The 25,311-nt window shown below is 38.3% G+C and overlaps 3 protein-coding genes across 7 annotated transcripts; 1 reads left to right on the top strand and 2 right to left on the bottom strand.

Annotated features, from left to right (window-relative positions):
• Nucleotides 1–3,764: 3,764 nt before the first annotated feature.
• Nucleotides 3,765–9,663, top strand: LOC120105526 (polygalacturonase At1g48100-like). Its single transcript, XM_089929257.1, has 7 exons — nt 3,765–4,118; nt 5,781–7,971; nt 8,056–8,223; nt 8,312–8,356; nt 8,477–8,684; nt 8,775–8,856; nt 8,954–9,663. The coding sequence occupies exons 2-7, from the start codon at nt 7,576–7,578 to the stop codon at nt 9,453–9,455; spliced, it is 1,401 nt and encodes a 466-aa protein (XP_089785383.1). The 5' UTR covers nt 3,765–4,118; nt 5,781–7,575; the 3' UTR covers nt 9,456–9,663.
• A 3,379-nt stretch (nt 9,664–13,042) lies between these two features.
• On the bottom strand, nt 13,043–16,574 carry CNX7 (co-factor for nitrate, reductase and xanthine dehydrogenase 7). 4 transcript variants are annotated; one of them, XM_039118091.3, is made up of 2 exons: nt 14,343–16,574; nt 13,043–13,732 (listed from the first exon to the last, which is right to left on the bottom strand). In XM_039118091.3, exons 1-2 carry the CDS (start codon nt 14,359–14,361, stop codon nt 13,404–13,406), a joined length of 348 nt encoding a protein of 115 aa, XP_038974019.1. In that variant the 5' UTR covers nt 14,362–16,574; the 3' UTR covers nt 13,043–13,403. The 4 variants fall into 4 exon arrangements, with proteins under 4 accessions (XP_038974019.1, XP_088573196.1, XP_008811531.2 ...); XM_088717070.2 differs by having other exon boundaries at nt 13,043–13,702; XM_008813309.6 differs by having other exon boundaries at nt 13,043–13,694.
• A 142-nt stretch (nt 16,575–16,716) lies between these two features.
• On the bottom strand, nt 16,717–20,645 carry LOC103722670 (uncharacterized). 2 transcript variants are annotated; one of them, XM_088717069.2, is made up of 5 exons: nt 20,355–20,645; nt 19,264–20,235; nt 18,074–18,178; nt 17,944–17,991; nt 16,717–17,295 (listed from the first exon to the last, which is right to left on the bottom strand). In XM_088717069.2, exons 2-5 carry the CDS (start codon nt 19,528–19,530, stop codon nt 17,056–17,058), a joined length of 660 nt encoding a protein of 219 aa, XP_088573195.2. In that variant the 5' UTR covers nt 19,531–20,235; nt 20,355–20,645; the 3' UTR covers nt 16,717–17,055. The 2 variants fall into 2 exon arrangements, with proteins under 2 accessions (XP_088573195.2, XP_008811529.2); XM_008813307.6 differs by having other exon boundaries at nt 19,264–19,600; nt 20,355–20,504.
• Between the last annotated feature and the right edge of the window lie 4,666 nt (nt 20,646–25,311).

Below are 25,311 nucleotides of genomic sequence, written 5' to 3'. Positions count from 1 at the left end.
ACACCCCCCCTATTGCTAAGGACACCCCCAAAAACCAAAAAGAAAATACCCAAACTAACCTTTAGTGTAATTACCATATTGCCCTTGAAATTTTCTCAGTACACCCCCCCCCCCTTCCTCCTCCTCCGTTTCGTTTTGAAAAGAAAAAAAAAACACCCCTCAAACCCCCCTTAAACCCCTCGATCCATTTACATCGTTTAGGCGATCTTTGAAAGAGATTTAAGCCCCATTCGAAGCATGGACAAGCAACTAGTGATTTGGGACGAAGAATCGGCCGCAAAGGTACGTGTTCCACCTTGTTTCGAAATTTTTTTTTTTCACGGTTCGTGCTCCGTTCGGCACTGGATCGCCGAACAAAAGGCTTCTGTTCGGCTGAACAGTGCCGAAGAGAAGCCTTCTATTCGGCAACCCTCAACCGAACAAAAGCCTTCTGTTCGGCTGCACAGTGCCGAACAGAAGGCTTCTGTCCGGCACTGTGCAGCCGAACAGAAGCCTTTTGTTCGGCGATCCAGTGCCGAACGGAGCACGAACCGTGAAAAAAAAAATTTCGAAACAAGTTGGAACACGTACCTTTGCGGCCGATTCTTCGTCCCAAATCACTAGTTGCTTGTCGTGGGGAGGCGGGGGGGGAAGCTACCTCGAGGTGGTCGTGGAGGCGCCGGCGAGGTGCTCGTTGCTCGGAAGATGGCCGGGGAGGTGGTTCCGGGAGAAGCCGGCGAGGTGGTCGGAGATCGGGAGAATGCCGGCGACGAGAGGGAGAAGGGGGAACGGGGGGGTTTTGGGCGTTGGCGAGGTGCTTTGGGCGGAACAGTTCAAAGGGAGACGGAGGAGGTTTGGCCGCCGGCGAGGTGCTTGAGGCGAGGTTTTTTGGGCGGAAGGGAGAAGCCGGCGGGTGTTTTGGAGGGGAAAAGCGGGGTGGGGGGGGTTTGGGGGGGTGTAGAGAGCAATTTAGGTGAGGGGGTGGGGAGGGTGGGGGGTAATTTAGGAATTTTTAATTTTTTAGGGGTGTCCTTAGCAAATGGGGGGGTGTAGAGAGTATCTAATTTTTTTTTTAATTTTTGGGGGGTGTCCGGGTGTATATAGAACCACCCCCCCAAAACAGCTCTCTGACAGTGCTAAAAAGTGCATTAGGAGGAAGCTCAAAATAAGCCCTAAACCCTTCCAGCAGGTTACTGATAAAACTAAAACAACTTTCATATTTTTTTTTAACAAATATCACTGTAATCATCCAGGTATTTTTGAATAGCTAGGAAATACTTCCTGGCCTCCTGGAAGCTTAGATTTATGTACAGCCTTTGCACTTCTATTCCAATATTTGGATACATGCAAACCTCATCTTAGTACTTGTAGATGGCTTTTCTATTGTTACTTAAAAGGTGATATGGATGCCTAATAACATCTCTTTATTCCCACTTTCTAATTACCACATAAATATGTGTCGATTATGTTCAATTTTTAAATAGTTTTACCTCACACATATTATCTGTTTAAAAGTGCTTGATTTGATGTCTTCCTCTAACTTGTCTATTAAGGCATTTTGCATTGTATTCTTTGTTAGCATTCGTTATCCTTTCTTTTCTTTTCTTTTTTTTCTTTCTTTCTTTTTTGTGTGTGCTTCGGCTGGGGGGAGAAATGGTTTCCTCATTCCTAGAAATCCATCGTCAAGAATAATTAGCTCGATTCTTGTGTTTGGGTATGATAAGTAAATTTCTAAAAAATAAAATAAATAGGTAGCATATAACGTAATATGTAAGTATTACTATATCAGTGTTCGTATTGGTATAATAATATTAAACTATTAAATATAATATAGTATTAATATTATTACAACCAAAACAATATTTTGTACTAATACTTTTTATATTAATGTTATTAACAACAATCTTTATTCTTTTATCATAATATTATATTTAATATTGATATAATATTATATCATAATATCAGTAAATAATATTTATATTATCCTAATGATAATAAAAATCTAATATCTAGAATAATAATATAAATATAATATCATATCCAGTGTAATAATATAATATAATATTGTAATAATAATTATAGTAACATTATTACTGTAATAATCTGTTTGAATAGTATAATAATAATTAAGAATTATGATGAATACTATAAAATGTAATTAAATAATATATAACATATTATTATACAATAATATCATTAATATAAAAATTTAATAACTTAGCCAGTCAAATCACCCATCCAATAATCCAGCTAAGTAAGTCTCAGTTATTAGTTAAGTACCTGGGCATGCTTATATTATAGAATGTAAAATATTATCAATTTCTAAGCATAATTGTGAACTCTTATTGTCACGCCCCGAACCCAGCATCCAGGTCCGGTACGCGACCGGCCGCATGAGCCCTAGAGCAGTGCCCTAAAGATCATGCAAGGCCTAAGATAAACAAAAATCCAATAAATCCACAACTAATTTAGTAATTCAAATAGACAAATCCGACATGCCCAAATAAACACATTAGTTCAATTACAATATCTTCAAATGTTCATCGACATCAAAAAAAAAAAAACTAACTAACTAACTAATGACTCTGGTACTCGCACTCTGCGCCCATCCCATCCAAATCTATGCATCCTGCAACTCTGATAAAAAAAAAGAAGAAAAGGGGGTGAGCTTTACAGCCCAGTAAGAATCCCTACACATCCACACCAACACAATAATAATATAGATTTGAAAACCACGACAAATCGATGCACATTTCATGAAATCATAACCAGTTTCCAAAAGACTCAAAAATCAATATATGTATGTATATCAACATCAATGAAAGTCCAGTCACAGGAATAATATAGCATATGATAGCTCATAATTCTTCATTTCTGTTTTCAATGCTTTTTCTTTTCATTCTAAATTAACTTGATCCGGATCAATTATCTTTCCGACTTTGGGCTACATCCCGGTCACGTTTCCGGCCCGTGACGGGGCAATCGATAGTATCACATTTCCGGCCTGTGACGGGGCAATCAATGGTATCACATTTCCAGCCTGTGATGGGGCAATCGATAGTATCACATTTCCAGCCTGTGACGGGGCAATCGATAATATCACATTTCCAGCCTGTGATGGGGCAATCAATAATAACGAGATAAGCCCAAAGCCCCTGTTCATTTAATCAATTCACAAACACACATCCATTCCCTTTTCCACTTTATTTCCGGCCTAGACTAACCATGGTCACGTTTCCGGCCCGTGACAGGGCAATCAATATAACATGGTTAGTCCATACCACCACATCCATAAATTCAATTATGCAGGTATAAGTTATACACATACATGCATCCATCATACTACCAATCACAAGCCAACACGATCAAAATATAATTTAATATAAAACTATTTTTGATTTGTCTGGATCATAGCATATCATACATATCTAAGCATAAAAATATTATATCATGCAGGATTGGCGTACAAGGATCCTTACCCTTTGTTGAAAACTCATACAACTAATCACCCGCCCTCACGGTGATCTATGAACCGGAATGCACAGGACTCTGCTCAGCGTCCTCTCGTCCAATTGATTGTTCCCCTACAGAACCAAGTCATTATTAAAATTTATCAAAGATATATGATGATCTAGGACCCCTGTTTAATCCTCTAAAGGGTCCTCTAAAATCTAGCATCCCAAGACTATTTAGAGTCCTCAAAGCCATGATCTCCCCGGATCCAAGTGTAAGAAGGGAACCCAACAACAAATAATATAATAAGAGAAAATATATAATAAGAGAAAGGGAGGGGAAAGACCCTCTCTCTTTCTCTCTTCTTCCTTCTTCCCGACGGAAAGGGGAGAAGGGGGTTCGGCCGCCGGTGGCCCACGGCCGGCGACGCCCCCTGGTCATCGGCCTGTGGCGATGCCGGCGGTGCCATGCCCGGCGACGGCCTGCCGGAACGGAAGAAGAAACCGACGGCTCGCCGACGGTCGGCAACCGGGGCTTCTTGTCTCCAAATCCAACGGCTCGCCGGCCGGATTCAAGAGGAACAAGGATCCAGAGGTTGAGAAAGGAGGAGGGACGACTCACCTTGCCTCCGGCGAGATCCTCCCGGCCGGATCGACGGCGACCGCTTCGATTCCTCCCACGGCAAGGTAAAACCCAATCTCCCTTCTCCCTTTTTTTTTGTGTGTGGAAGCCTGTCGGCTGATGCCCTAGGAAGAGAAGGGAGGAGATCCTTGCTGGTAGGGTTTTATCGCCCTCTAACCTCCCCTCCGATGGATTCGGAAGGAGGGGAGAAGGGTTTGAAAACAGGGGAGGGAGCCAATCGGGAGTCTCCCTCCCCCCTTTCTCATGCGTTGGGCCGCCTTGCTTGGAGGCCGGCCCAACCACATGCGGGCCTTTACACTTATATTTTTTATAACAGAACTCACAACATGTTCACATCACAACATGCAATATTACTGTCATTTTCTATGCATAATCAAGCTCATATATTTTCTATAATGCATATATCGGAACTGTACATTCATATATAAGAATTAAACATTCATACAAGTATGCAAAGAAAATTCTTACCTCCACTTACGACAAAACCCAGGTACCCCTAACATATATATATACAATCAATTTGACATTAATTTGTAACATAATTAAGGAATCTAATTACTCCCACCCACCTATGATCTACCACCTGTTGAGCATTTAAATCGATCATTTAATTTATTTTTTTTTTCAAAATTCTGATTTCAAGCATTGGAATTTGGAATACATAGCATGATCAATGTACCAAGCACCATATAAGTCCTGAATCATCAAATGAATGGTAGTACTCTGATATGCATGTCAGAAGAGTGCGCATTGCCGACATCAATCACCGTCCATGTGAATAGATGACATATCCTTAAATGGACCTACATACTTTCCATAGCTACAACCAAACCCCACCCCCCACCTTATGCTTCAACAACTGAAGGCATATATATAGATCCTCCCTCTGAACACTGCTAATGAAAACTAGCTTTGTGGCAATCTGATGTACTACTAAATGTCTTGAAATGAAGAGTTCCAGCCTTATATTATGATACCCTTCCTATTGTCCTTTTACCTGTCCATAACTCCATATCACTTAGACCCGTGAACCAAAAAGACCGCACCAGCATGGTTGGTGGGTGAGAGAGATCAGCTTGGAATTTCAGAATCTTTCATGTGAAGTATGGGAGGAAGAATCAGTTTCTTGAAAAGCTAAGCTTAGAGCTATTAAATAAAGGAGAGGGAGCCCAACCACCATGACAGCCCATTGGTGATAGCTACACAAGCATTTCCTCAACAAAAGTGGGAAAAAATCACAAGCATCTTCCCTAACATCATCCAATTCATCCGTGACCTTCAGAAACAGACACAAGCATTTTATGCAGGACCTCTAGCATCCGTGAGAAAGACCACACCCATATCTTTGGCTACATAAAGAATATGCACCTGACCCCTTCAATTTTTCAAACAAAAGGTGGTGGATGCAGATAGTACTGGAAAATAGTAGTTCTTTCCTCAACAAAAAAAAAAAAAATAGTAGTGTTTATGAGAATAAGAATCTTTGTGATCCCAGTGCATGCTCCTGGACAAGCTTTGATTGAATTAAAGTTAGAAGATATCCACACATCACACTGTGGTTGTAAAATTCGTTGCATGTGGCTGCATCAGTATTATTGTTATCATGTCTACTACTTTAATGAGAGAAGCCTACATGATTATATTTTTTTTTTCATTTATAGCTCTACATTCTCTCATGATTAACTTCCTTTTTTTTGGTATAACAGCGTCTCACTACATACATCTGTGAGTATGCCCCGAATAATCACAGTACAAAATACGCTCTAGTGCCAATGGCACATGCTCCAAGGTCCCACATATGACTGCTTCAATATGATGTGAAGCAAAGGAGGCAACCCAGTTTGCAGTACTGTTCGCCTCCCGAAATATATGCCCGACACTGAAAAAGTTTGACTCCTCTAGAATACGGCAGATATCACGAACTAGAGAATGCAGATATGTCTTGGCTCTCCCACTTCGGATCCGGTCTATCACAGTAGCCGAGTCATCCTCAAGAATTGAATTGCCTTTCCCCCTTCTCTCTCTCTCTCTCTCTCTCTCTCTCTCTCTCTCTCCGCGATCTTTTTTTGTTAATCACGTATATTAGTCTTTTTGTGTCAGGGCATGTCAGGGGAGGCCAAGGTAAAGGAGTTTTCAGTGGATCTCGTCATGCGGAGACCCCGCCGGCCCGTGACTCGTTCAATTCTGTTGTCTCTTCTTGCCACCTTTTGCTGCGCTCTCGGCCACGAGAGAGGCAGAAGTACGACCTAAGGTCACGGGACTCTCTGGCTTATATTACTTGGCCACCACTGTTTCTTCTAATACAGAGGGCCCCCCGTCGATCTCTTTCATTCTTTCTTTGTGGAATCCTCTATATTCCTACGTTTCTCTTCAAATGACAATACCAAGCCTTGAAATATGCTGGATTTTAATAAATCTTTGGTGCACAGCACTATTTCAATCAAAAAAAAATGTTAGGTAATTGCTTCTCAATATATGTCATAGTAATAGCTTCATCAGCAGCAGCAGCAGCATACACTGTAACCTCAGTTCATATCAGTGTAATGGGTAATGGGAGCATGATACATGGCCAGACTAAAAATATTACATGAACTGCAATTTTACAGATAATGATAATGATATAAACTGATGACAGTGTTATGTAAATGATGACACTACCCTTAAAGATGTGTCATTATATGCTAAAGTTGCATGCCTTTTTTTTTAATCATTTACGTTCATAAAAAACCAAAATGTAGTCGGCCATGCTTGCGAAACTTAAATGAAGAACTTCTATTTACAAGAAAAAGAACTTCACTGCATTGCATTTTAATACGTATCACTTGCTGGTAAGCATATCCAATTTAACTTGTTCAATTTGTTTCCTAAATTGTAATGAAGGCAGTGCAACTTTAGTGTGTCATGAGCTCTATATATCTTCTGCTTCCTCTTGAAATATTATTCTAAAACGTGATACTACAAAAAGAAAAACAAAAAAGCCAACTATAATAACCACTTGTGAATCCCTAGAAGCTTCTACCATTCTACTCAAATTTTGAAAATAACCTATATGAGTCGTCTTGTACCACCACTTACTAATAATATAACCTCATGCCCTGTTCTTCAACACAAGTCTATAGTTGGAAAGCGTAGTCTTTTGTCTGGAAGCCAAGAGAATGGCGAATAGTCTTTGTCACATTCAGACCAAGGCCTAAAAGCGCAGAGAGCGAGAGAGATTCTATAGATTCATGTGAAGTGGAGCAGAACATTAGACAATGATGATCCAATCAATAAGACACATGTCGCCCTCTCATGGGGAGTCTTTTGCCCCCTTATAAACCCCAGAGGCATACATAGCACCCTGACCCTGTGATAGCCTTCACCTCTCAGCTCTAAACTCCTTCCCTTCAATTTACTCCCCTCTACCAGCTATACTACTTTCTTTCCCTCCTCTCCTTTTCTCTCGTTCAATTCAAATCTTCCAAGTCCCTTAACTATTGTTCCTCTCATTCTCTGGAGCTAATGGCGATATTTCGAGTGTCATTTTCCCTTCTGACTGCGATCACATTCCTGCTATTAAGTCTTCAGAGCTCAAGTGGAAGGAAACATTTCCACAAGCAAAAGAAAAGTCATGAAGAGAGTGGAAACTACATCTCTCAGCCCCCTCAGCTCTCCCCTGCTGATCCTCCAACAGCTAGTGATGACTTCTATAATTCTAGTTCAGAGCCATGTGTTTTTGATGTGAGGACTTTCGGGGCTGCTGGCGATGGTTCCACCGATGACACTCAAGCCTTTCGAGCGGCTTGGAAGGCTGCGTGTGCCGCTGAATCCGGCATACTTCTTGTGCCATCAGATGGTGACTTCATGATCACTTCGACAATCTTTTCAGGGCCATGCAAGCCCGGGTTTGTGTTTCAGGTAAGCATATAGACTTTAACTCCCTCAGCAATGCTTCATTCTCTCAGATTGAACTGAGATCTTATAGTAGCTGTATTAGTATAGGTGGATGGAGTACTGATGCCCCCTGATGGTCCTGACTGCTGGCCGGCATCTGATAGCAAGCACCAGTGGCTTGTGTTCTATAAACTTGACGGGTTGACTCTGAGGGGAGAAGGAACCATCGAAGGCAATGGCGAGGATTGGTGGAACCTCCCATGTAAACCACACAGAGTATGTCACACTCTTGATCTCATGCAAATTATGTAAGTAGGAGTCTAGCCTCATTGAGAACTAATGCTGTAATCTAATACCAAATCAGGGGCCACATGGTACTACATTGCCTGGACCTTGCGATAGCCCAGCGGTAAGCACCGATTTCAGTATAATTTGTTTCTGTTTCTTTGGATCTTTCCAATCATATTGGGTTTCATTCTAACAGTGTAAAAAACTGTTAAACTTTTGGTTTCTCTTTTCCTTTTTACAGTTGATTAGGTTCTTCATGAGCAGTAATCTTACTGTGAAGGACCTACGGATCGAGAACAGCCCTCAATTCCATATCAAATTTGATGGCTGCGAAGGAGTGCACATAGAAGGCATCAAAATAAATTCCCCAGCCCTTAGTCCTAACACTGATGGTATCCACATCGAGAACACAAAGTCTGTCAGCATCTACAATTCCATGATAGGCAATGGTAACAGCTCTCCTTAGCTCAATCACACAATGAATTCATTTCAAGCGGCAAACATTATTTATTAAACAGAGTGTTCGACGATCAAAACAGGTGATGACTGCATTTCCATCGGTACTGGTTGTTCTAATGTCGACATAGAAAATGTTACCTGTGGGCCTAGCCATGGCATAAGGTACTCCAACTTCTCATACAGAATTTAAATTCTTTGCCACCTATCTGTTGCTATGATCTTCTCATTGCAATCCAATTATCCAAATGATATCACACAGTATCGGGAGCCTCGGCGTGCACAACTCGCAGGCTTGCGTTTCGAACATAAGCGTCAAGAATGCAGTGATTAGGAACTCTGATAATGGGGTCAGGATCAAGACATGGCAGGGTGGGATGGGCTCAGTAACAAGCATTAGCTTTGAGAACATCATCATGGAGAATGTAAGGAACTGCATCATCATAGACCAGTACTACTGCCTAACCAAGCAGTGCATGAATCAAACATCGGCGGTCTACGTAACGGACGTCTCGTACATGAACATAAAGGGGACGTATGATGTTAGGAGCCCGCCGATACACTTTGCATGCAGCGACACCGTGCCGTGTACCAACATCACCATGTCTGAGGTGGAGCTGCTCCCATTTGATGGAGAGTTGGTGGATGACCCCTTTTGTTGGAATGCCTATGGGAGCATGGAGACACTAACAATTCCACCTATCTCTTGCTTGCAGGAAGGGGAGCCTCAGTCCGTCAAAGAGAACCTTAGATTAGTTTGCTGAACTTATTAGTGCTTCAGCTATAGCAATTTAGAGACACAATAAACATGGACAGAGCTCAAGACCCATATGGTCAGCCCTTTATTTTTTTCATATGTGTGACTGTTGTGGGGATTTAGTCATGCTTGGGCGCCCTCATGGAGTTCGTTTTCATGTATTGATTGGAACATATTATGTATGGGCTTACTGCAAAGAGTCATGAGTTCAGGTAGTTTGAGCAGCAAATATTTGTGCACCTGTGGAAGGTGCAGAGAAAAGTAGAAGCAACTTCAATCCTCCTATCACAACCCCCGAAAAGAGACTAGCTAGAAGATGTTACTTGGATTCCTTGGCCTTATACAAGTATACAAGATCTATCCAACGTATACCCGATGTAGGACTCCCGCACGGATTCTCACACACTCCTTCCATTTAAATCATGACATCCTCATCTAAAGGCCCAAATCCATTCAAATCTAATCACAAACACCATGATCGGTCTGTGATTAGCTCTCATGAACCCATACTACAGTGTCCCCCAGCCCGCATAAGTTATTTGTTACAACCCAGGACCTCATCCGAAAAGATTAGCCGGAAGGTGTTATTTAGGTTCCTTAGCTCTGTAGAAGTATCCAATATCTACTCAGTGCATAGGTAATATGGGACTATATACACGACCGTACAGATTCTCACACCTAGAGAGGCCCAAGATTCAATCTCTAGTAGAGATTTCCCCATGGTATTTTTCAAGAAAAAAAAAAAAGGAAAGAAAAGAATAGAAAAGTAGAAGCAACTCGAAGAAACCCATGGCATCATCTAAAATTTTCCTTATCTTAGTTACATGGTTGCATTTAGGAAACTTCTTACCGTACGGGTTAGTCCATGGTATATGATTAGATATATATGGTTTATTTTACTTTGTCTACTAATAGCTGTATTTATAATTATTGATTAGTATTGACTGATAATTTTTTTGCCACCCATCTTTTAACTAATCCCGGCACTCCGCATGCCAAGACTAACTCAAGTTCGACAGACCAACTTATTTGTACAATGCATATTCTTTAGGGTTTAATCCATAAAAGGACTCATAAAAAGATTGTGCTAGGCCTGGCAAGCACTAGTTCATATCTAACTCCTTAACTTGTATGCAATATTAACATTCCCTAGCGGGTTATCCATAAAATTAGACCAAAAGCTCGAAGCAGCCTCGGCAATCTGTCTGCCGAGACAAGTTCGAACTTAACGCGAGAACTTTTACATGTAAGTCCTCCGATGATAAACTACAACAGCGTCTCCTAACTTTTTGATACTTTAATTATTCAGATAGCTCTGCTATTTTTTGCACATCATTAATTGCTATTCTTTAGCTTGAAGAGTTGACATTATTTTCAAAAATAAAATTCAAAGTAGAAGCAGCTCCAATCGCGCACTTTAATCATCTAAAATTAGTCTATGTGTTAGTCCATGGTATATGACTAGTAGTTTTTATTTTTTCTATTTTTTCTGCTCATATATTTGTACATATTGTTACTGATTAATATTGACTGATGGTTCTATTAGCACCCATCTTTAAACTAGTCTCGGCGCTCTGCATGACGGGACTAGTTCAAATTCAGCAGACTAACTTGTTCATAATGATCACATTCATTAGGGTTTAAGCCTTTAACAATTAAGAAAAAAATAATAGACATAAACAATACTACAACAAATCTTATAGCATTAGCTCCAATCAGTTATTTGGATCCTACCATCAACTGGTAGCTAGCAAATGCCAAGTGTTTGAGGAAAAAGTAAGCAACTTTTAAAAAATAACCAGGAATTATATATATATATATATATATATATATATATATATATATATATATATATATATATATATTGTTCGATTCTGTCCTATGCATATATTACAAACAGAAAAAATCACACCTAAGATAAAGAAAGGTACTGCATGTATAGAGTAAACCGAAAAAATCATTTAGAACCACCTTGTACAATTGAGTGCAGGGGCACAAACAGAATGGAAACCAGGAGCTAAGAAACTTAACAGAACCAAAAAGTTACTGAATAACAAAGAGATTAAAGAATTACACCTCCAGAAAAGCACAGAAAATCTAATATGGAAACACATAGAACACGCATGAATGCACGCGCAGAGACAGAGAGAGAGAGAGAGGGGGAGAGAGAGAAGCACATATAAACAGGCCTAAAACAAATGGGTGACAAAAATCAGACAAGACGGACAGAGAAGAAACTACTAAGAAAAAAAAAAGCTGTTGAATGTTATTGAAAACGAATTAAAGAAAGACTCTTGGATTTTTATGATTAATACAAAATTACATGCAGCCTCCTAAAAGGTTGAAAGAATTTTATGCAAGTCAAGGGTCTCTTAGAGTTTTTTTTCTTAAGGGGTCCAAATTGGCATTTAAATGTTTTTGAATCCCTCCTTATTCATGAAGTCACCTTTTTTTAAGGTAAACAATTAGATGTCCTATTCTGAACAATAAAGAAAGAAAATAGATCCTAAGGTTATATAAATAAAAATTAATTGCATAATACTGACATATCAATTTAGTATATATCTAAAATAAGAGCCCGTCAAATCTTCTCAAAGATTATTATACCAAAATCCATCAAAACTATAAGCCAATTGATCCTTAGAAAAGAAATTGCCAGTGCTTTCTTTTCATTACCTTATCATGAGATATGAAATAAGTATAAGCCTTTGGCCAATTTCTAAAATGCAAAGGAACTCAGATTCATTATGAAACGAGGCATAGACCTCATGGATTTTCCTGAAAGATTTGAAAATCTAAAAAGAACACATCAAAGAAGGGCAGGGTAAGGAAAATAGGTGTTGTCGTACACTTGGTTATATGTGACCTAGGACTGATCCTATTGGTAACATCTCTCTGCTTGGCAATTAGAAGTCTCTCTCTATATCTCTTTTAAAAAGAAGAAGACCTCCTAGTGCAAGAGGTTCCTACCACTCCAAGGTCTTGGGAGTGTCAGACATACGCAGCCTTACCTCCGCATGTGAAAAGATTGTTTTCATGTCTTGAACCCATAATACCTAGGTTGCAGAAACTTTTGTCAAGATCACAAACTACAATGCCCGATGAAAACTGTCATTGTCGACCAACATATATTTTACATCATTAAGTTTGAAACACGAGTCTAGATACAATAATCAAACAAGAATTAAAGTGAGGTGGTTGATGATATCAACTGTTTTACACTACTGTGGATGGAAGTATTTTGCCTTTGGAAAAGGAAGAAGATCCTAGTTTTCAAAAATGCCTATCCCAGACACCTGATTTTTCAGTTCTACTTTATTTTTCTTTTTTTTCCTTTTCAACCTACTGCTAGTCCTGGCCCATACACCGGGACCTTTTGTTCTTAATGCATTGGCAGGTTTGTGGCGTAAGTTTCAATTTATTGACAAATGGTTTGAAGTGCTTCTTCCCATCTTTATTAACAATTGGTTTTATAAGCTTTTTCCCATCTTTGGCATAAAAAAGGGCATGAATGAGAAAACTCCCAGCCTAATGTGCATGCCTCCTCTCATATTACAACAAGACATCAGTCATAATTAGTGTACTCGACATAAATTCACACAAACCTCTCTTATGATATTTATAACTTGCCTTGTATCATTTTTCATAAGCCTCAAGGCATTTTGCAAGAGCCTTGAGCATGACATGAAAAACTTAACTAAAGCTTTTTAAAAATGCCTCATTAAAAAAAAAGAAAAATAAGAAGAAATCCTCCACATTATATTTGCCTTCTATAAACAACAGTATTTGAGCAAATTTCCATTACAAGATGGAAGGTAAATTCTGACAATCCTTCTTCATGAGAACATAACAGAATTAATAGATATGATCAAAGAACATAATCTTTTAACGGCAACCATTTGCAATAAGATTCAACAATGATACAAAAACCAAGCATTTGTTCCCATGATGTTATTTAGCCTCCGCTAATTGGTGGAATAATTGCTAACTCATCACTGTTTCTCAAAACTGTTGATTCTGGAGCATACTCTTCATTCAGTGCCACAACCATGGAGTTATATATTTCCTCTAATTTAGGAAACTTATTTAAAAGCTTACTCATACAGTCTCTGGCTGTGCTTCGTGGTGGCATTAGAAGAGATATATCAGTCAATCCAGTAAGTTCTCGAGCTCTCGCAAAGAAGAGGACCTTAACCTGGATCAATGGACCCACTTCCATCTCCGCCATGTCGCTTGTTTTCTGCATCTTGATCACTTCAACAGCTTTATTAGCATCACAAGCATCTGGTTGCATAAATTTAAAGAAGCAACATTAAAGTTGGTAACTTTATCATGTTTCAATCTGATATATCACTAACTTTAAAGAAGAAACATTAAAGTGGATAACTTTCTCATGTTTCAGTCCGTTATATAACTAAATCCATGAACCACGACCTAATAATCCAGATGAAAAAAGGATTAAAAGATCCTACAGCCCAGACAAAGGTCCAGAAGTTAAAACAAAAGCCTGGAATTCATATAATCAAGAACTATCTAACAGAAAGGAAGCTAAAAGATCAGTATAAGAATCACCAAATTGCTTGCACGGATAAATTCCCAATAAAATACGGGAACAAAACAAAAAATGAAGCTAACGGGCAATCAAGATAGATAGAAAAATCTGAAGGCGAGTTACAAGATAAAAAATATTTGTTAACAAGACCGTAAAACTGACTGGAAATCAGAAATCAAATGAAAACCCTATAATCCACCGGAAATTCGAAAATCAAATGGAAACCCTAGAATTCGATGGAGACTGGAAACCAAAAAGAGAAACTTGATATAGGGTAGAAGGGAAAGACATGGAACTGAAAAACCTAGAATTTGAGCTGAGATAATAGGATAAAAATCTCACCTTTGGATTCTTCTGCCATGGACGCAACCTCCCTCGCTCTTGAAAAGGGGAATAACCGATGTGATATTTAAATCACGCATATAGCCTTTGTTCCGGTACTCCGCTAGCCGGGTCTAAGTTGAGTATAATATTTATATTCGTAAAAGTACTCCTATAAAGCTCGGACTAGTACGTCCCACTTATATGTAATTTTTATATGATCGAGGGAGTAAACAATAAAAGTACTCCCATGTAATTCCCACTAGTGCTCCTATGAATGGAACGTTTTAAATATAACTCCATTTAAAGAGAAAAAATTACAAACACCTCCCTTAGTTTTTCGGTTGGCTCTCTCCATTTCACCCAACTTCGCGTGCCCCTTTTTCTCGGATTCGATTTAGGGCTTTTTCGATGCATTGGAAGGTACAAAATTATCCATTCTAGAGTTTTCTCAATTGAATTCAGGTACTTGTGAGAAATCTTCATTACTCTTTGATTTATATAAAAAGAGAAAATGTCACTAATTTCTGATTTCATGGCTCTTATTTTTGTCCCTTCCTTTGATGTATAAATGTTGATTTATCTATCTAGGTTTTATACCCCTCCTTTATAATGTTTCTAGTTATCTATGAAAAACTATCGAAATATTGTGTAAGAAGTATAATTCTGAGGTGAATTCATTCATCACCTAAATACCCACATGGTAAAAAAAAATCGTTGTTGGAAAAGCTGGATTTATTGGAGTGCTTTACTTTATTTTAAGTCTTTTGCTTTACTTTAATATGTCCGCTATCATTCATAATGTGAATTTTTGCAACATGCACCACCATATTCACAAGTTTTGTTTTTTGGGAAAAATTCAGCTGAGGGCAAAGATTTGGAGTTCGAATAAAATCTCAAAGTTTCACCAAAGTTTCGAAAAGAAAATTGGTTAACAAAGGAAAGAGAATATTAAGAAAAAAAATGTGGGTTCAATTGACATGTTTCTACATTTAGATATTTTGAAAAAATGAAGCAACAATTGAACCACCAACAGTTCAGATAACAGTACAAATCTGTAATCCAAATGTATCCCTTAAACAAGTCGCAGATAATCCATGGATAAATTGTAAAATTCATAAACCAATTAATAATCCCTGACAATTTCAATTACCAAAGAATAGTTTGGAGAATCACTGGGCCAATGAAAAACTGCTAATAATTTCAGAACATAATCATTAATTCAGGAAAAATGGTTCATATGCTTCCATCACCAGGAATAAAAGCCTTACAACCGATTTCCAGTCTAATATTTTGATATTCAGATGCTGATTGTTCTGCTTGTTGGGATCCATTTGATACTTAATTGTTCAAATAACACCGTATTTTTGCATATCACTGAATTCATGATAAAGATTTCAACATTTTCCTTTTTCCCGAAAGCTATATAGCTCCAATAAACAACTTGAATAAAATCAGCAAAAGATTTTTTTTTCCTGTTTTTGGAGAGGGAGAGAGAACTGAACAAAAGAAATTTTTATAACTCCCTTGTTTTAATGGTATCCTTTTGATACTTTAACTGTTCAGGCAGGGGTTCTGGAGTATATTTGATATTTGGATTGCCACCGTAGATATGCAATCATTCCAAATGAAAGATGGGGGGAATTTTCTCAAACAACAATGAGGCAAGAACTACATCCAACCAGACTTAGTTATACCTGCAGCTCCAAATACACAGGTGTCTCCTTGATAAGTACTGTTTATCACCAAAACTTGAACCACCCAGACACCTACCTTGATGAACTTTCAATGGCAAGTCTGCCAAAGAAGAGCCAAGCATTAAGCAATTGCTCTCAAAGGCAGCAACTCATGAAGAATGACTTGATGTTATAAGCAGTAATCCTGATGTTATTGGATGATTGAAACCTTAGGTCTCCTAGGCAACTGCAGGGGCTTTGTGTTCATAGTTAAGCATTTTTCTCTGCACATGTATTTGATGCACTGCAGTAGGCTATTAATGTTGAGTATCTCATAAACAACTTATGAAGTCTTGGGTTTGAAGGTTTCATCCAATAATAATCTTCCTAGGATTCCATTACATGTTTTAGAGCTTAACATTCCACCAAGCATCTACCATAAGCCAGCAACAAGTCCTAATGAATAAATCAAGCAGAAATTTTTAAATTTGCCAGCTTATAGTTGTCCATGTACATGGAGTTTATTTGACCATATTCACAGGAACAAGTTCGATATGCTTTTGTAAAAGGATTACGAGCAGCTGATTTTATTTATTATTATAGTTTATTAATTTAGGTTCTGAAATTTCCTCACTTTATTGCTTATAACTTGAAAAAAAACAATAATTTGAGCTCTTAGATGGGAATTCTTAGCACTCATACAAACCATAAGCAGGAACTCAGCAGAAATGACACAACTTGTTCCACATTTGCTTCTGCAAATACAGAGTTCTTTGCAGGATGCACAAACTCGAGCAAAATCTGATCACAAATATATACACCCTCAAGCAACCGTACATTGCTTGTATCAAACATGAATATTCCATTGACCATCTATCCAAGACACATGAGTAGAAGACTGACCAAATCAACCAAATCACGATTATTATATTCAAGAGAGACAATTTTGGCCTAACAAGCAAATGAGCATCCTTACCTATGATGCCTGACACCTTGGTTCGCCATAAATCCCAACAGCTTTGAAGAGGGAACTAATGTTACAGAAGATGATCAAGGTACTAGGGCAAGGAAGCGAGTACTTCCAAAAGGGAAGCAGCAAATTGCATCTGGGTTTCCTTGTTGATTGTCAGAAAAAGAGGAACATGTACAAAAAGAGACTTAATGCCATGTTGTTCTGCGAACTGGAGTGAATGATAGTAAACATAGTTGCACACAAATCGGCCAGCATCATCTGATGGTATCACCAAGTATCCCATTTTTGCCAAGGCTTTGGTAATCTCATTCACTGGAAGAGAAGTCTGCATTTAATTAACAAGAGGTTCACATTGTTAGCTACCAAACAGAAAGAATATTTCACCTGTATGCGAAAGGATGATAAGTATAATCCAATCGAAGCCTAGAATTCACGTGCCGAGATATATTATTGCCAAGTCACTTAAACTACTTGACCCTATTCATAAATAGACAGAACCTGCATTAGATATAAAAAAGAGATGATAACTTAATCTAGACTGAACTATGACAAATGTATTCACATACTTTATTTTAGAATGATACTTCTTAAAGGAACTTTGAGGACTCAAGCCTTACTGAAAACTCTCTTTTCTTTTTTGGTCAAGGAACAAAATTATGCTTGATCCATTCAAATTCATATCTAAAGAAACATTATTTTTATTTTTTTTGCAAAAAAAACACAGAGACCTTATGTAATGCTTAAGCAGAATACGCATTTCCAAGTTATCCTAAATAATTGCTGACTACCATCTGAAAGAAAGCTACCGCTGTTTCAAAGAAAATAATAGTAAGATAAGAATAATGATAAAACAATAGCGTACTCCCCTTTCCAAGGAAATAATTTATGATCTTAAGCTAGAATCTTCATTCCTTAATAATTCATGAGTTTATAGTGATGATACATTTAAAATGAGCCGTAATAGCCACCATACCTCTCGTGTTCGTGAAATGTCTCCATCTGAAGGGATAATGGGGACTCTCTGCAAGAAAAAATAAGAGCCAAAGTCCGTATCATAACTGGTGAATTCAATGATAAACCAAAGCAAGATATGCATATCTTACCTGAGGTTTCCATCCTAATTCATCTGGACAACGAAAAGTAGCTTCATTGATTGCTTGGTTCTCAATAGCAAACGTTGTTGAACCACTGTTAACTCCAAAATGGATCTGAAGGATAACCAGTTAATAAGCAAAACATGCATGTGTTAAAATTAAATATATGCATATTTTTTTTTTTAAAAAAAAAAGAAACTCGATGCACAATGTTAATGTGGGAAACATCATTTGCAGATAGCTATTTAGGAACAAATTTTCCAATACATAGACAGTGAGAGATTGCAAATATTAGTTCTTGATTGAAGTTTCCCAGACAACTGAAATAAATCAGATTATCAAGGAATTGCACAGTAAGATGGTATGCTTGATATGTTTGAAGTCAGCAGGGCAAATAGTATAAAAATGGATAAAAAGTGAGCATGTTTTTTTCCTAAAATTCATCACATTTTGTGTCTTGGAGTTAGAAAAGGTTATAACTTATAAGTACAGGCCCAGGTTGTTCTCATATCTTGATTATGGTGGAGAAAATTTCTCAGGGTTGGCCGAACGGTGAAGTAAACTTTCTGAGTGAAGAAGTTAACATGCCAGTATGTCCAAAAATTCAGCAGTTAGTTGCATATAGCAATTACTGAAAGTTCTGAGGCTGTAGGACTAAACTGATGACAGAAATTTAAACCCATAGCACCTTCAAATCTTTTTGGAACATAGTTTATGTCAAGCACATTGGCAGGCTTGAAAACATCATGATGCATTAATGAAGCGAAGTAACAAAAGTGATAAATCTTATGATGTTTGTAATGTTTTCCCATACAGAAGCAAGCAGACAAGCAATTGGGAGGTGGGTCACTTCCCTTCCAAGTAAAGTGTAAAAAATCACTACCACCAGCTTTTCATGGTGCATAATGGTAGCAGCCTACCACCAGCTTTTCATGGTGCATAATAACTGTCAAGGTTCTATACCTAATCCTGTTTATTAGGATACACAGTACACCCGGATAAATTATCATGTTTAGATGCAGACAAAATTTCAAACAAACTTCACAGGAAGCAAAAAAAAAAGGCTGTCCAAAGTAAAGAAAAACTAAGGGTAATTATTTTCTTTATACTTCATTGGAAAATACTTATTTGCCCAATATCATCATGATCATAGAAAGCCTTAGATCTTAAAGAAATAAGAAAGAAAATAGATAACCGACCAAAATAACTCGCCCAGCATTTGAGGATTCACCGTCTAGGCCCGCTGCAGCTGACTTCAAGATATTATAAAGAGGACCAAGTGCCCCCTCTCCTGCAACCTCGAGAACATTGCAGCTCCCAAGAACAAGGCCTTTTGGCAATCCTTTCTTCTGCATATACCCCTTCAGATTTCTTACAATTGTTTCTGTTGGGTTCTCTGACACCCCATGAAATTGTTTGAATCCAGTAACATGAATTGTTGTCACTGAAGTCCCTTCTGAACCCATTTATCGATAATATTAACTATGCTTGACAGTGTATTTTTTATTCGCAACTTGGTTATAAATGAAAAAAAATCTGTTCCAGCAAATAAAGGGGGAAATCTTAGTATAGCAGTACAAATATTGCAGTATAGAAATGATATCAAAGAGAAAAATATCATCTGAGAACTGATTGCATTCTCTCAACCAATAAAACCAAAATGGAGGAGGAATTGGTACACCAGGCTATCTGAAAGGGTAAAAACATTGTTGCCAACATTGTAAAAAAGAAGGGTCCCAGTAAACATATAAGTAAGGTGATGGAAAAATATCATTAGAAGAGAAATTTAAAAAAAAAAAATCCATCATATAAGAATTAAGAATTGCTGAAAGTAATACCAATCATAAAATTCAAGAGGTCAGATGACAGGAAGAATAAGCTAAAAATAAGTTTCCTTCACGAAAAAAAAAAAAAAGAAGATAAATTGTTACCAAAGCCACAATATTTTTCTAAGAAAGGGCTCGCTAAGACCATAATCAAAATCTGAAATTGAATTAGTATGTAAGCCTGGCTACACAATAACACAACCCAAATTAAGGGACGGCCATTTGAAACCCAGGAATTATTAAGCATAATTTTTATCATAGGATGAAAACCCAATCCAGAACAAGAATAATTGAAGAGGACCATAGCCAAAAAATTTCCAAATAATCAGAAGGATCCACCGCCAACTGGAATGATGAACCAAATTAGTCCAATGAAAGATCCCAATACCCAAAATTCAAGAAAAAGAAGGCATGAAACAGAACAATTAGCAGCAAAACAACATATAAATGATGAAAGCTCTCACCTTTCACGATTCAGATGAAGGGAAAGAGGTTGGGGGGGGAGGGGGTTGGCTGTCAAGGAAGTGAATCCTTTTCAAAGAGATTGGCTTGGTGGGATGATGAGGATAGAGCTTAGAACTGATATATACTATGATGACGGAGGAAAGCAATAATATAAAAGGGAAAGAGATAGAGATGGTAGTGGCTGTGGGCCTCTGCCAGAGACCATTGTAATTGTAAAAAATGATCAATAGATCTTAATAATATAGAAAAGTAGAAAGATGAGGAGAACAGTGCAAAACCTCCTTTGAATCAAGTGACTGTTTGGATGATTCCTTTACTTTATTACTTCCTTTATTTCCTTTTTAGATTTTTTTTTCATTTTTTATATTTTATGTAAGATTGCTTAGCTGAACTTTAATGAGCATTAATGATTCTACTTCTTTTTTCTTAACAATGATGTAATTCTTAGAGGCGAGATAAGGGTAGTCACAGTGTCTTCATACAATACAACAGTCAATGCTCCCTATGCAGCCGACTGAGTTGCATGCTATGCAACTCATCATTTTGATGGTTTTCTCTAGAACAACTACATGTTTGTTGTATCTCCTTTGTACCATTTTCTTTTTTCTAATTTTGTTAGTTATATTCACATCTGTTATGTGTGACGCGCCATTGTCTCCAATTAAAAAAAAAACTTCCTATGGGCCAACGAGTGGATTAGGTTTCAATGGCCACACATGCTAAGCTATATGTGTGTGTGTGTGTGTGTGTGTGAACATTTTTGTGGGGATGTCAATCTAACCACCTTGTGTGCCCACCTACCTCACATCATGCGCCTACAATTCTACACCACATAGTTATTTGATCTCATCTCTCTAACTAAAAAGCTAACACCTATCAATAAAACCAACAGGCCATCAATAATTACGTATCAAAACTGGTCTCTATTATGACCACTACATGTTGATTATTTGACAACCAACGCAGGCGTGATCTTTTTTATTATTTTCTATCTGTTGACGTGAACTTCACGTTGTTGAGAGGAATAATGCAAATCCTTTCTGGACTTTGGAGGACACGATTGTGCACCACTAAGGTTCCCATCCGATGTGGCATGAGAGGATTGGGACTGGGATTTCATAAGGCAGTGGCATCAATGCCACGTTGTATGGAATTGAAAGAGGGAAAAATGGCGGTGTGGCGTATATAAAATTTTTCTTTATTTCATGTCCGATGGATTACAAGGGCGCCAGTTTTTGGACCCATCGATTTTGACGATGGGATTTGCCCAAAAGGCTCGTGGTTGCAAACTTACATTGCCATCCTTTGATCATGATGGAATTGATCGCGACTGAAAGAGAAATATTTGTTCTTTTTAGAAATTTCTGGCTAAAAGCTCGTGCGGCAGGAGATTCAATGATAACATCATAAGCAACTTTATTAGGTGCTTTATTAGTGGCGACTTACGTAGGGCATGATGGTTGTATATATGTAGTTTGAAAAATATCAAGAACTATGTCAAATTGCACCAATTTATTTAAAACCATGTCCACATTGGACAATATCATGCTCCATTGGACAAAACACAAAGCCAGCTAGCCTGCATTATTTTAATTACATGTGTTGCACTTGCAAGAAAAACTTATCGAGAATCAAATACGGGACCTAATGTTTCAATAGTAAAAATGACTCCATGAAAATCTTATCTCATACATTAAAGGAGGGTGTAGAGCATTCTTAGTGCTGTCATCTCTACAGGCACTTTCTTCTCTTCTGGTTTGCCACATCATCATGTCCATATGTCTCCTCACACGAATCCTCACATACTCTTCCGTTCAAGCTCCAACGTCAGTATCCCCTAATCTACATATGTTATTAGCCAGATTCATTCTGATACCATTTGTAATAATCCAAGACTCCACCCAAAATGCTACTCGGAAGATATTATTTGAATTTCTTCATTCTGTATATGTATCTAAGATCTTTTCGGTGAATAACCAATGTAAGACTAAACACACGCATGTACGTACACAGATTCTCACAAGAAGTTCGTTGCGCTATGAGGTCCACCAGCCTGCCCATCTGTGTGCTCCATGAACTAAAAAGAAACACACAAAAAAAAAATGTTAATCCTCCGCCTTCCTTTCAAAGCAGAACTATTTAGATTTAAAAAAATAGTGCATCTAGAAACCCTGCAAGCACATCATCATTAAAAGTCGAAGTATCGTATCGGATCTAAAAACTAAGTACATGAGATCAAAGCAAAACGTGCAACTTCGTCTAGAAAAAAGTGGGGGCTCACGAGGTTGGATGAGCAGTACTTAATTCCATTCATACCTTCCTCGGTCAATCAAGTGTACCATAAAGCTATATATCAAACCTCCATTGGAGGAAAGGAGGAAAACCCTTGGGTTGTTATACTCAAGTGACGAGAATGGGGAGCAAAAGTCCAAGTCTCTGTCTTGGTCTTGTAAGTCTCCTGCCTAATAAAGAATGGTCATCAAGCATACTAAACCTATCGCCTTGGCTATTTAACATCACCAGAAAGAGGATTGTGGCCCATACAATTCCCGGCATCCTCTCCAAACCCCTCTGGGGGTGTTTGGTAACCCCAACAGAATCACCACGGTGATCTAAGATTTCCGGTGATCTAAATGCTGGGATGATTTGATCCCCGGTGATCTAAGATCAATGTGTTTGGTAGGCCATGGTCCAGTGATTAAAAATTTCCAGATATCCATGAATAACTTGTTTGGTATGATATGGAGATCCAAAATCACTGACCACATAATACCATAGGATCACTATCCTGGGGTGATCTTGAATTTCCGACCTCAAAGACGGATATCCCATCACCGAGTTAGGCGGTAAGTTGAGAAGTGAAGGTGATTTAGGATCACCGCCACGTAGAATCATCGTGGTGCAGCCAAATACGGTGATCTCATCATCTTCACCCACATCACCGTTGATCCTAGGATGGTCGTCCCATACCAAATGCCCCTCTAAGCTTTTGATTATCCCCTCTATTCCTTTTTTTTTTTTTTTTTCCTCAGATATGTCCATGTGGGTGGCTACTGTCAAGAGTCACAGCCTTCCAATCCCACTTTGATTTTTTTGAAAAGCTAGTAGAGAAAAGGAGAGTATAGATAGTGTGACACGCATCACTCAAGGAGGTGTGACCTTTTTTTTAATAAAAAATATATGAATTTCATAGTGATTTGTCTTCAAGGTGATATTGTGATGTTTTTTTACCAGGTAAAGGAAGAAGAAAAATTACTGGTGAGAAGAGTAGACAGTGGCACACACGTTGCTCAAAATGGCTTTTTTTTATATGAAAATTTTTCAATAAATTTCACTTCAGCAATGGTGAAACTATTTTTTTAACCGATAAAAAAATTTGAGCAGCAGATGCAGAATCTTTTTATTTTTGGACAGATTTTTGAAAAAAAAACAAAAGATGAAAAAAATTTAAAACAAAACCACTAAGTCTTCAACCTTCCTTTCAAATCAGGATTAATTAGATTTAAAAAAAAATAAAATGTAATCCCATCCGAAAAGGATGGGTCACATGTACTAGTTAGGAAATAGAGGGGATCTTGTCTTTCTGGCGTTGATACAAGAGGGATCGGTGATTGAGGATTCGACGGTGAGTGATGGTGGGAAAAGACGAGGGGGCAGAGAGAGACGAGCTGATAGTGAGCGATGGTGATTACTCCATCATTCCCGGCTTAGATGGAGAAAATGAACCGTAAAATATAGTGAAAATGGTGAAGGAAATTGAGAGGGAGAAAGCAAGGCTGCAAATAAGTCCGGTTGACCCATGACCCGACTTGACTCAGCTTACTTAGAATCGACCTAATATATTTTAGAGAACCCATAGGGCCGGATCAGATCCTAAAATTGGATCCGTTCTATTTTCTGAGTTGGGTGTAGATTTACTGAATTCAGATCCGACCTGTTCCGCCCCATTTGAAATTTAGATAATTTTAAATTTTCAATCTTATGATCCAATCCGACCTAACCCGAATCTGTAAAATTGTTTGGGCCTGCAGGCCGCAACCCACAGGAGTGCAAACAAATTCTGAAGCCATGGATGGGTTGATCCGAACAGAACCTAAATTTTTTGGATTGGGTCCGAGTTAACATGGACCCGATCCGACCCAAATGATCCGTTGGGTCAAAAATTGTAACAGTGGCCTGACCCGACCCGACCTTCTATTGGGTTAGATCTGGATCTAAAATTAGAACCCGAACAAGAAACCGTATTGGATAAGGTTACTCATGACTCAACCCGACTCGACCCATTTGCACCCCTAGGAGGAAAGCAGGATGAATATATCAACTGCAATAGTGGTGGAGAAGCCAAAATAGGAGCATGCAGAGCTGAAGGTTGTTGTCGTTGTTCTATCACAACTCTAGCATGTCGAAGAGCGGCCGAAAAAAAGGTAGGTTGTGTAAATAGCTGAGCAATGGAGGAGAAGGTGTAGGGTTCTAGCATGTCATAATGGGCAGCGGAAGCTAGGGATTTTAAAAATTTTCTTAATAAAGTCCCTATGCATGAAACCCTTTTAAGCCTAGATCACCTTAATGATTACAATCAAATAATATAAAATAAATGCAGAATTAGTAGAATACCTCAAACGCTAATCCAAAGTGTACAATCTCCACGAGGCGTCCAAGTGTCCGCCCTCCAATGGTGATCCACACAAAAACTTGATCAAGACTTTAGCTCCAAAGACTTTTGATCCTTAATGCAGAATTCTTCTAAAGAACTCTAATGGCTTGCTTTCCTTCCTTTCTATTTTTCTTTAGCCTTCTAAAATTACTTCTAATCCTTTTGTCCTAAGGAAGACCACCTTGTCTTGGCTTAGGACACACTAGAAGCAATGTTAGAAAGAAAGAAACTAATGTAAGAAAGAAGGGATATGAGAGAGAGAGAGTTGGATTGATTTCCGATGATTTAAAAAAACCGGGAGC

The sequence above is a fragment of the Phoenix dactylifera genome, chromosome 2 (genome assembly GCF_051530095.1).
Source record: "Phoenix dactylifera cultivar Ajwa chromosome 2, Ajwa_hap1_PhDact_Kaust_v1.1, whole genome shotgun sequence".
Taxonomy (NCBI): Eukaryota; Viridiplantae; Streptophyta; class Magnoliopsida; order Arecales; family Arecaceae; genus Phoenix; species Phoenix dactylifera.
Note: the sequence above shows the minus strand (reverse complement) of the source record. Positions and strands in the feature narration are given on the sequence as shown.

What these genes read in the sequence shown, in the direction of transcription:
- LOC120105526 (XM_089929257.1), top strand. Translation starts at nt 7,576, where the DNA reads ATGGCGATATTTCGAGTGTCATTTTCCCTTCTGACTGCGATCACATTC. An exon ending in CAATTCCATGATAGGCAATG is followed by an intron (nt 8,685 to 8,774) that starts GTAACAGCTCTC and finishes CGATCAAAACAG; the next exon opens with GTGATGACTGCATTTCCATC. An exon ending in GGGCCTAGCCATGGCATAAG is followed by an intron (nt 8,857 to 8,953) that starts GTACTCCAACTT and finishes GATATCACACAG; the next exon opens with TATCGGGAGCCTCGGCGTGC.
- LOC103722670 (XM_088717069.2), bottom strand. Translation starts at nt 19,530, where the DNA reads ATGGGTTCAGAAGGGACTTCAGTGACAACAATTCATGTTACTGGATTC. An exon ending in ATGCTGGGCGAGTTATTTTG is followed by an intron (nt 18,179 to 19,263) that starts GTCGGTTATCTA and finishes GTTATCCTTCAG; the next exon opens with ATCCATTTTGGAGTTAACAG. An exon ending in AATTAGGATGGAAACCTCAG is followed by an intron (nt 17,992 to 18,073) that starts GTAAGATATGCA and finishes TTTTTCTTGCAG; the next exon opens with AGAGTCCCCATTATCCCTTC.